This window comes from Malaya genurostris, chromosome 2 (genome assembly GCF_030247185.1).
Source record: "Malaya genurostris strain Urasoe2022 chromosome 2, Malgen_1.1, whole genome shotgun sequence".
Taxonomy (NCBI): Eukaryota; Metazoa; Arthropoda; class Insecta; order Diptera; family Culicidae; genus Malaya; species Malaya genurostris.
The window spans coordinates 104706177-104718748 of record NC_080571.1 but is presented as its reverse complement, the minus strand read 5'-3'; the positions used below and the strand labels follow the sequence as shown (position 1 = coordinate 104718748).

The following is a 12572-nucleotide window of genomic DNA, read 5'->3' as shown; positions in this document are numbered from 1 at the left end:
TCTTATGGTCCTACGAAAAATTTCTGCTTCAAAAATTCAAACAATAGTTCAGAGTACGATGCAAAATCGTATAAAATCTATAAAATTTAAATAAACTAGTAAAGTTTATACGTCATGTTAGTTGGAGGCCGTACGAACCAACATCGAATATACCGGTTCTCGGGTTCCGGTGCCGGAAGTGCATATAATAGTGAACCCACTTCGTTTTCTTAAGCATGATCTACGCGAGCAAAGCACTGTTTCATTCTGTATGTTATACTAGTTATTGTACAAACAATCCCTTAATTTCTTTTAAAAATCGAAGAGAAAAGTTTTGAATAGAATACCACAATATTATATATGAGAAAGGCATGATTACACCACTAGATGGATTAAAACAGGTTTTTTAATCAGATCCGACTTCCGGGTCAGAAGATACAGGGTGATTAGTGTAAAAATTCCACAAAAATTTGTCGATTTTTTTCGGGTCTACAGATTTTGAGTGTAGATGACCAAATAAACTTATTGCAGTTTTACCAGTACATTGAAGTCTTTTTTTATGCGAATTTACGTACCGCATAAAAAACCGCCTAAAAAAACCGCATAACTCTGAAAATTCGCATAAAAAAACCGCATAACTCTGAAACTTCGCATAAAAAAAGTCGCGTAAAAAACCGCATAAAAAAGACCTCAGTGTATTTGGTTTTCGATTCTGAAAGGAACCCAATAATTTAATTTGGAACACACTATGATTTCTCAAAGATGGCTGGGTTTTCAAACATTGCGAATCTAATAAAATGGTTAACAATCCATTAGGCGAATTTAACTGACATCAGCTACACCGATTTCCGAATTCCGTTTCAAAAATATCGGGAATAGAGAAGCTAAAACGAAACGAAACGAAACGAAAATTCAAATTAAAATAAACTTATGGTCCCATATAAAATTGATGAATTTTAGCCGATTTCGACTTCCAATTTTGAAATTACAGGGTGATGAGTTTAAAAAATTCAAACCGTCATAGAAGTTGACGATATAAAAAAATCTTCAAAGTTGGGTTCAAAACTATTTCAATTTATTCCTCATACTAATTCATGGACATACGAACTAAGTTAGGTTATACTGGTCTCTGAATACCGTTTCTGGAAGTACAATAAAAAATGACAAAAACTTTAAAGAGGAATTCACTTCACATCTCATGGAATCCTGCATCGATTGTCACACGTTTAGATTGCAAGGAATAATTTTAAGGTTTCATACAAGTTTTATCTTCTATTCGTCTTGCAGTTCCAATTTTTTAATAATTTGATCATAAAAATAATTCTATGAAAACTAAACACAACGATGAATAGTCATGCGAAAAACACAAGGTGATGATAAAAAAAGGTGTCATGTCACTGCTAGGTGGATAAAGCACGATTTTCACATATTTCAACTCTTCGTTATGTAATTCCAGAACCGAAGATACGATCCGGATTAAACCCACATGACACCATAAGAACTTTAATTTGAATCTTTTTTCTTGTACTAAATTGATAACATTGTGATGGATTCTATTTTACTTCTGATTTTCATACATATTGCAATGGAAGCTCTTATAGCTCTTTGGGAAAATTTTGTGGCCTTTAGAAGGGCCGATTAAATGTATTTTTTCTGTTGTCGTTCACTTTCGGAGAATTTTACTCTAACGCTTACGACCAGCAGCTGAACAATGTAATAGCGGGACTCATTTCAGGCTTTCTCTATTTACACCCAAACCTCCATTTACGTAACTTATATATGTATATATGTATCAATATATGTACGCATGTGTGAAAATATGTGTACGTCTTAATACATATAAATATTGGTCAAGTAAAAGCGATCATTTATATGTAAAGGGTGATTTTTTAAGAGCTTGAGAACTTTTTTAAACAATAAAACGCATAAAATTTGCAAAATCTCATCGGTTCTTTATTTTAAACGTTAGATTGGTACATGACATTTACTTTTTGAAGATAATTTCATTTAAATGTTGACCGCGGCTGCGTCTTAGGTGGTCCATTCGGAAAGTCCAATTTTGGGCAACTTTTTCGAGCATTTCGGCCGGAATAGCCCGAATTTCTTCGGAAATGTTGTCTTCCAAAGCTGGAATAGTTACTGGCTTATTTCTGTAGACTTTAGACTTGACGTAGCCCCACAAAAAATAGTCTAAAGGCGTCAAATCGCATGATCTTGGTGGCCAACTTACCGGTCCATTTCTTGAGATGAATTGTTCTCCGAAGTTTTCCCTCAAAATGGCCATAGAATCGCAAGCTGTGTGGCATGTAGCGCCATCTTGTTGAAACCACATGTCTACCAAGTTCAGTTCTTCCATTTTTGGCAACAAAAAGTTTGTTAGCATCGAACGATAGCGATCGCCATTCACTGTAACGTTGCTTCCAACAGCATCTTTGAAAAAATACGGTCCAATGATTCCACCAGCGTACAAACCACATCAAACAGTGCATTTTTCGGGATGCATGGGCAGTTCTTGAACGGCTTCTGGTTGCTCTTCACTCCAAATGCGGCAATTTTGCTTATTTACGTAGCCATTCAACCAGAAATGAGCCTCATCGCTGAACAAAATTTGTCGATAAAAAAGCGGATTTTCCGAATGGACCACCTAAGACGCAGCCGCGGTCAACATTTAAATGAAATTATCTTCAAAAAGTAAATGTCATGTACCAATCTAACGTTTAAAATAAAGAACCGATGAGATTTTGCAAATTTTATGCGTTTTATTGTTTAAAAAAGTTCTCAAGCTCTTAAAAAATCACCCTTTATAAATATACACACATATACGCAGACGGGTAGGTGTGTAAGCATACATACATACATATATAAGGTTCGTAAATGGAGGTTTGGGTGTATTATTTTCTTGGCATTACATTCCTTTGTGGAATTTGGCCTTTCTGTTTTCAACAGACTTCGCAGCCGATTCTAAGCGTACAGAATTATTGCATGGCTAGTACTACGATCCTACTGATACTAAAAATCCTTCCAGGTCGGGGCTCGAACATACGACAACTGGCTTGTTAGACCAGCGTCCTATGCATTGAGCCGCCAAGCCGGGACACAATTTCAGGCTTTCAGAAAGTGATATTTTCTACGATATTGAACGCAGTTCTGGGTATTTTTCTCGAATGTGAAGTAGCCAAATGCTGGCTTTATTTGCACTCGTTTGATGCGAAGTTCGCTCTGCGAAAAGTGCACAAAGTATCAAATTATTCTATATTTGCATTAAACTGATGATCTCTACCTCCGATTTCCAGAGAAGTAATCTTTATAGTTCTTTAGACAACATTTAGAGCCCTTAGAAGGGCTGATTTTGTGGAATGATCCCCATCGTTGTTCACTTTTCGTTGCATTTTTCTTTAATGCAAATGACGCAATCGCTCTTTTTTAAAGCGAAACTGCCTTTGTGAACGTCCCGTGACACAACTGTTCACATTGCCGATTGATTCCAAACTGAATCAACTTTGTTTGAGAGCTATCATTTTACGTAACTTCGTTTGTAGCTTTCCCACAAATGGGTGGTCCTAATGTTATACAGAATTTTGATTTCGATTATTTTATTTCGGATTTGCATATTTCTCTGAAAGAAACTATCAAATGCTGTACGGGACTCATTTCTGGCTTTCAGAAGGGCCAAATTGTGCCAGGTAGATAGAGTCAAATTTTCTGATTTTAATCACAAAATTAGTTCCCAATGAAAATTTCGTGTTTGATTGAAATTTTGCTGGTTTGTGTTCAAGATAATCGCAAACGAAACACATTCTCTAAAAACAAGAGTTTTTCTCAGCAAAGTAAATTCTGAATTTCAACTAATTTAAAAGTTATTTAGGAAATTTTGTTGTTGAAATCAACTAATTCAAAAACAGTAATGGCGCAGAGCTATTTTCGGTTGTATTTTTGTACCTTATGATAAAAAAAGAACCGGAATTTTCATTTTAATATTCCCGCGCTTGTCCAATCGGTAAACTTTTATTCTCTCAACGTTGGAGACACTTTCATACACATTCTGTCAAATTTTGACGCATATCGTACGATTAGTTTTTGTTTGGCGTCTATACAAAGAAGTTGAAAAATTTTCGTGACAAGCGCGGGAATTTTAAAATGAAAATTCCGGTTCTGTTTTGATCATAAGGTATGTCTCTCGCTAATAAATATTTCCACAAACTCTGATGATTGAAAAACAAAAACCCAATCGCGATCCTATGAATGGTGTAAACAAAATGATGATCATTATCCTTTCCTGATCGTTGGACTTTCTTGGACTTCGCTAGCACGCGCAACTTGTTAATCATTGCTTTCCTTTAGTGAGTGTTAACGGAAAAAAAATCACTTGTCGTAGGCAGTTTTGCCACCAGTACGGTGATGAAGTTCAGCACTTTGTACTTTGTACGACACACTTCTTCGGCGGACCACGTGGACTCAAATCACACCGTCTACCATTATTGACTTTATTCATGCAATTATTTGTTCAACCGATCTTATCAGTTGCACACCGGTCATAAAGAAACTTCTAACGAGTTGTGCAGCAGGGCTACCACCTTTGAGCCGAAGCCCGCCAGCACTGTATTGATAGTTGGAAAGGGGTAGAAGTGTGGTATAAGTTTCACCTCCGTTCCACTCAGAGACCAACTTGACCGTGATCCAGCACAAGTTTCATTCATGTCACGTTGTTAATGAGCATATAAATAAAGTGTACTTTAATTGATTTTTATCGCTTACCAACCGAAGCTTAGGACCCTAGCCCTGGTTGTCGATAAGAGCGTCTCCTTGAACTGTCCAGCCGAAACACAGCCACAGCGTTGGGATTGGAACACAACCAACCAACGGTGACAGCTGCTGCGGGAGATCTCACCCCACCTTCGAGAGCCATATGAAGCTGTCGCCAAGAAAAACATGACAGACTTAACAAACTGTGTATTCCTAATTGTACAAATTTTCCAATCCTGCTCGAAGCTGCACTTGTCCGATATGGCAATAAATTCGAAGTAATAAGTCATAAACTACCAACGGTCTGTCATAATTGTCAGGTGTTTCTGTGTGCCCATATATGTAGGCAGGTATATGCAAAATACTTCTTCTTGTACTTGAGAACGCAAAACATGTGTTCGCTAAAGTTTGATTCCTAGCGTTCATCCGCCGCCGATTGGGGAAAAAAATCACCACGGGAGGTGCTCGCGGGAACGGCGCGGAGGGGGTCGATGTGCAGAAATCCCACAACTCAAATCGCTCTTGCTTTACGGGCATAATTTATGTGACACTGTAATAGATTTAGTGAACTTTAAATAGGTACCTATTTGCGAACGTTTCGCAAACGCTAGTTTCAATGGGATATGATAATATGTGAACATGTGCGCGATTTTCTTCTTACTGTTGTTGTTGTTGTTATTATTATTATTATTATTAGGATGTGTTGTTAGTTACACACGGGCAGTGCGACGTTGCACGAACAAGATCTATGCACAGAATCCCGATCGTTGTCACCATCGCGACGAATCAGCTAATATTGCATGGATCCATGCAATATACACTTGCGTGAATGCAATACCGCAAATAGAACCAATGACGCAAGCGATCGCTACAACAGGTTCAACTTTTTACCTCATTTGGTCAGTCGTCAGCGGTGTTTGCTGGAAACCGTAGGAACATGTGACATACATATGCTTTGTTTGTGCAGGACTCAAAATCCATTATACAAATCAATTTACTATTATTTTGTTTATGAATGTTACCTTCAGTATCAATTTACACAATTTTCCTATAGGTGTGTCACTCGTCCGAGGTAAAAAGTTGTCAGAAGAAATTACTGCAAAAAAAAAAACATCTCATTAGATCAGCCTGAAGATCCTCCCCTTTTAAGGTGGTCCCAGCAACTCATCACCGTGTACAGCTCATCAAGCGAGCAGCGAAAGTCTTGTGCAGAGAAAAAAAAGTCATTCGCATTGCGATTTCCCCCCATAGAGACACGTAAACGGGCCCAGGTACGAACTCCACCTTGTTTTTCAGTGTTTATATCTGCGTACAATTTATTTTCCCCTTCCACCGCGATGCTTCTGCGCACGGAAATCAACAGCCAACGCACCACTGTTGGCTTGCTGTTGTTTGATATGCATTAATTAACCCCGTCTCTTCCCACCGTTCCGCCTGTCAGCCCATCTGATCATCCGGCTGAGTCTTACCCCAGTCAGATTTCAACCAGTCACCAGTAGGTAGGGTACGGTTGGGAGTTTTTGATATTTCGCTTCATTCAACCTGTTCATCAGTGCTGTCATAATGCTCACTCATCAGGCGGAAAAAGGGAGGTTCCCTTTATGTACGCAGCGGCGCGCGCGATGCAATGAGCTCTTTTGGAAAACTAACCGGAGAATTTAGTGCAAAATGAACATGTTTACGCTGTAATTACTGCCGGCCGAACGAGTGCCTGTTTGTTTTTGCCATCAGGACAGCTCGTTTATGAGGCAATTTCTGTAGCCGGTTCTGGGATCTGGCGCAAACACTGGAAACGAGGGCGGATAAGTAAATATGGCCATCATGTCAAGATATGATGAGAGGCAAAAAACCCTTGAAAATGACAAGGGTCCGCCCAACGGATAACTTTAACTGTTGATGTGGGTCATTAGCCACTAAAATCAAAGTATCATTAATAGTGTATGTTAGTTGGAAAAGCTACTGAATAGTTGATATAAAGTGGTAAATCAAGGTACGGAAACGAAAATTCTTGATTTCCCTTTTTTTCATTCACTATTTATTCGCTACTGATATTGACTATATATTAAGAAAAAATCATCATTCGAATTTTATTTTTTTTATAAAAAAATCCAATCACGCAACATAATAAACGCAAACATATTATCATTCATTAGTTATTAAACGATGTTCATACTTTGTACTTATCGTTCGTCATAATAATAATGATAACTTACGGTAATTTTCAGAAGCAAAGTGTGATTTTGATTAAACTAGTCGCAAATGTCGGTCTTCCCGGCACCCTGAACGCTATTGAATGGTTTTAAGATCGGATGTTTACTTTTTGAGTTATACGAGGTTTTATTTTCTGTAAAAATATCTGTCACAATTGACCTTGAAAACAGAATATGTTTCCCGATTTAGATTCCGCACGGTAACAGCTATTTAACAAGCCATAGGTTGTTGTAATCCGTCCATTTTTAATGGAGATATCGATGTTTTTGTGTAAGCGACTTTTCGCCTTATTCCAGTAGTAGGTGTTTTGAGCGTTGTATGACAAAGCAATGCACAGTGGGGAAAAAACGATCGAAAACGCGACTTTGCTCAATAATTTTATAAAAACCTAAGCAAATATTTTCAAAGTTAGTATTTCTTATGCAACTTTTTTTGTAGAATCGACTTATGATAGTTAAAAGATCCGCAAAATTCACTATCATGCCCGTTTTGCTCCAATTCCTCTTTTTTCTTACTTTACTTCGAAAACTAACTGTGAAACTAAGGAAAAAAATCAATTCGACCAATCGATTTTCATCAACCGCAATCATCCTGCTTTCGGTATGCGAAAGAAAGTTTAACCAGAAATACGACTTATGCTATAAATTGGGGTAAAACGGGTTAAACAGGCTAGTATCGTCATTCACATTGTGTTTAATTGGATCACAGATGTTTTGCGCGTAATATGAACCAATATTGATAGATCGTATTGGATCTGCTTTTGGATTGTAGATCATATTTCAACTGAGTATTATAACTAGAAAAGTAATGGGGTAAAACGGTACAATGAGTTTTCTGCTGTCAATAAAACTATATGCAATCGATTTGTTAGACTTTTTCACATCGGAAACACTCTATTGGCTCTTCTGCAAGTTCTTCGGTTTCATGTTATTTAGTTAAGCTTGAAGACAATGCAGTATAAAAAGGGAACTTGGGGTAAAATGAACATGATAGCGTTTCGTGCGGTCCTTCTAAATACATGGAATCGAATTTACTGACCATTTTACACCATAAAAGTGCTTTGTGGTCAGCTGTATCATGCCTCCAAATGAATCGTCGCGTTTTTGGTCCATTTTTCTCCACTGTGCAATGCTTGGGAGCTACGTGAAACACGATTTTTTATACTGTTACGTACAATTGATTCTAAGTTCCAAAAAAACTGTGTTTAGTATTCTTTTTCGTAACTTTTTCTCGGACAGATTTTAGCACGGTTCGTTTTTGGCAACATAATCACTCGAATATGACATATGTAAACCAGATGACGGCAGAATTTTCGAGTTGAAAGCAATTCCATAATAATATTGATTTACACTACTTACAGCAATAAATGCTGAAAAAATAAAACACCCATATGCCATTCGAATCAGTTCGTCGAGATCAGCAAATGCGTATGTGACAAATAATTTCACTCAATTTTCTCGTAGATGATTCAGTCATTTTCTACAAACTCAGATTCGTATGAAAAGTTTCATGCTCCCAAACAAGGTTCCTGAAATACGTTTGAATCTTACTTCAGTTTCCGGAGCTACAGGATGATATGTGAAACTAAATTAAAATAGTGTAACTCATTTTTCTCGTAGATGTCTGAACCGATCTAAGATTCAAATGAAGTTTAAGAACCATCTAAGAATCAAATAAAAGGTCTTAAAATCCTATAAAACATCTTGCTTTTCAGTCAGACCCAACTTCCGGTTGATTAGTATAAAAACGTCCATTTCACATAAATTAATCAGGTTGATCGGGTTTGCGGATTTGGATATTCGAAAGCCAAATTACCTTATTTCAGTTTTCGATTCGGAAGGTATCCAAAAATTTAATTCGCACTACGATTTCTCAAAGATTTCTCTACACTGATTCTCAAACATTCTGAATCAAATGTAAACTATATAGCTCCTCAGGTGAATTCAACTGACCACAGCTACACCGATTTTCGAATTCCGGTTCCAGTATCGAATCGTTTCTCAAAGCTCATTCGTTTCCTTAGAAGAGGCCAAATCGAATAGAACAAAATTCCAAGTTAAAGGATTGATGGTCATATACAAAATTAATTGATTTTATCCGATTCTGACTTTTGATTGTGGAATTACAGTGTGATGAGTTTTTAAAATTCAAACCGATATAGAAGATGACAATCCCAAAAAGGTCCAAAGTTTGACTCAAAACTTTTGAAATTTTTTCGTCATATTAATTTATGGTCATATGAATCGTTGTGGAGTTATGCTGGTTCCTGAATACCGGCTCTAGAAGTACCGTAAATAACCGTAAACTCTAAAGTGGAACTTACTTCGACGTCTCATGGGATGTTCAATTGATTGTCACACATTTAGATTAAAATTTGATCCGATTTGCAGTTTCGACATTAGAGGGTAATGAGTGACTAAAATCTCAAATTACCGCTTAAAACGACGGTTATTAAAATGATGTCATGAGAACTGAAACACCGAAGAATATTCATGCAAGAAAACACATGTGGATTGCTAAAAAGAGGTATCATCTCATTGCTAGGTGGATTAAGCACGGTTTTTTGTTTGTTTTCCTTTGGCTATAATTCTGGATTACCGAAATATCTCGTCAAAAATATTACCGAGCAGAGGAATTAAATCTTAGTGTCAACAATCAGAAAACCAATCGAAATACTAAAATTTGAAAAGAACCCTTTTTATCTAACATACCTAGTGGTGTGATAATGCCTTCTTCTTGCCATTTAAATAGTCTCACTAAAACATTTGTAAGATTTCATCCGCGACCATTAGTAATGTGAGCTTACCGAATAGCCTTATAGTAGCTTTCAAACGAGTCTAAGTCTTTCGAAATCGATTCTTTTATTTCCGAGAAATTTTGTTACATTGAAAAACACTGGGATTTGTCGGTCAAATATAACATTGCATCTCTCGAAATGGAAATTACCCCTTGTTTGACATTGTTAGCCTTCAAATAAGCCTATGTTTTTCGACATTTGTGGAGTCATCTTCGAGAAAATTCAGTGGATAAAAAATGAGAGATTTTTTGTTTACGTCACTTATACCGTTATCTCCGAAACCGGAAGTGACAGCCACTTGATTTTCGAACTTGATTAAAAGTTCAATAATAGCTGAGCGGTAAAAATATCTTTGAAATCACACACATACATTTCACGATCTCGCCAAGCTAAATCGTATGGTATATATTACTATAATGTACGATTCAGACGATCCGTCTCCAACCGTCACCGGAACGTCTTTACCGGAACGTTCACACGTTCCGTTCGTCAAGACGTTCCGTGATGGTGACGTTGTGTGTGAATGTCTCCATAAGAATGCATGTAACTAATTTTGATGGTGGCGGTGACGGAGGTTGACTGTAACGGAAGGGTACGGACCGTCGGAATCGTACTTAAGTCTACGAGACTCCGTTCGAAAGTTCGTTTTTTACAGCAATTCTAATCAGAGCTGTAAAACTGTATTCAATTCAATTGAAATCGAATGTGTACACACACTGACGATCACTCTATTTCAGTAAACTTCACATTCTAACACACAACCTTCGCTGTCGCACCGAATGGACATAATCCCGTCCTTCATTCGTTTCTATGTAGTGTCACTAACGTGACAGGCTGAGGCCAGTGTTGGCCCATCTTGCCCGTGTATTGTTAGATAAGTATTTTATTTTATGTTTTAATTTCGATTGTGGTTTTATTCACATGTATTGTTCATTTTCCTTTTTATAGGTTATATTTCGATTGTGGTTTAAATTTCGATTCTTTTATTTATTTTCGGTTGTAATGTTTTTTACAGTGACTCCCGATGATAGTTTCGCGGCGTCGCAACACTGATTCTCTCTAGAACGCGAAAAATCGTGAAAAATACACAAAATTTCATCGTACTAGTGCAAAACAACATCCTCACACGTTGAGAGCTCCACCGGATGTCCTTCGTTTCTCTTTCTATCGAAGATCAGTTTCACCATCGTCAGTTTATTCTTGAAGTAACAAAAGATTTATTACAATTCAATGAGAGAGCGGCCTTCAAGTGAGGTTCATGTAAAAATTCGAATTGGTTCAAGATAATGGATGAAAGGTAAACCAGTCATGATAACTGAAATATCAATTACAAAATAAACATAAAATAATTGTTCCCTCTTTCAGTTGTCATTTTTAAACACATCTCAGTACATATTTAGCAGTCGAAATTATCGATTTCAGCTTGCCGGTGATAATTGAAACTCAAATGAGAACCGTCACCCTCTATTTATCATTATGGTCGGAGAGAGTTTTGTGTTATCGAGTTGATGTTTATGCCTATTCATTCGCACTTGCTCATTACCCACAGTGAAGGCAATGATACATGTAGACTGCCTGGCGCTACAAACTTAGTAAGCAAAACTTCAAGTGACTATGTACGGTTATTCCATTGACGATGAATTCTGGGAGCTTAGGCAACAAAAGTAAAATGAATGAGAAGGGATATGCTGACAGTCAACGGCTACAAATTTCTTTTTCATCTAATAATATTCGATTGAAATGAAGTTTCACCGCACTGATTCTAATACCATCCAATAGAGAAATGGCAAAAGATTTCTTTAATATTTATTTAAATAATTTTAGTTTTTACCTTAACTTCAAGTCCATATTTTGGTGCGAATTTGATTAATGTTAAATGGAAAATGAAAATGTAGCAGCTCAAACAATCTACCAATATTAGCAAAACTACGTTTTTAATAAAAGAAATAGTCATTTGCTAAATTTGCTCATATCGACCTTTCTTCTAGAAGCTCCCGTTCTTGTATTTTTGTCGAATGCATGCACAAAAGTTCATTTAACCTTTTTATTATTTGTACAAAATAACTCACCTAAGTTGTTAATTATTAGTTTGGGTATTCAAAACCACAGTTGATGACAGAAATATCGCTACAAACTTACCATCGAATGTCCCAGATACTCGGCGGCATTATCGGAGATGTACAGAAGCTTCCCGTTTTGCGTGAGCATCATCAAGAAGCCGGACATGGCCTGAAATGAAAAATATTACCAAGAAAAAACAAGTCGTAAGTAGGAGAGAATGTTAAAATCCGGATCAGTGGAATGAGATAAATTAATTACGACCACTTTAATGGATTTGACTTGTGGAGAGCATGCTCTCGACAGACACCTTTAAGCCAGATCAATCACAAAACAAATCAGTATAATAATCGGTGGTAGCCGCCCCCGTTCGAACCTCGAATCTCGGTCGCCCCAGACAAAATACGATGATGAGGGTAATCACAGATTTATTTCTGATGAAAGTGATTTTCACACGAACTGTCGCTGCCGGCGAAATCCGAAATTGACACCGATGGTAATAATATTGGAGACTCATTTCAGAAACTGTTGGCCAATACCTACGTTTTGTTACTTTCGAGACATGGCAGTTTAGTCGGATACTTATATTGCAAATCGTTGCCACCACATTTTTGGAATAAAAAAAAGGTTCGGTTTGCCGATTGAACGCTCGTTGTACTAACGAGATATCGAATTAGGTTCCCACCGAATCAATCCCACCCGAGCCCCCCTCTACGTTTGAAATAAAGCAATTTTGTTGAGCAGCAGAAAAACAATCACCAATGAAACAAACCAGCCACCAAAT

At 37.2% G+C, this 12572-nt stretch overlaps 1 protein-coding gene across 1 annotated transcript in view; it reads right to left on the bottom strand.

Annotated features, from left to right (window-relative positions):
* Nucleotides 1-12572, bottom strand: part of LOC131429458 (neuronal PAS domain-containing protein 4B) — a 155243-nt gene that overhangs the window by 61659 nt on the left and 81012 nt on the right. Inside the window, exon 5 of the mRNA XM_058593593.1 lies at nucleotides 11870-11959. Within this exon, the coding sequence (XP_058449576.1) occupies nucleotides 11870-11959 (90 nt within the window). The remainder of the gene's footprint in view (nucleotides 1-11869; nucleotides 11960-12572) is intronic.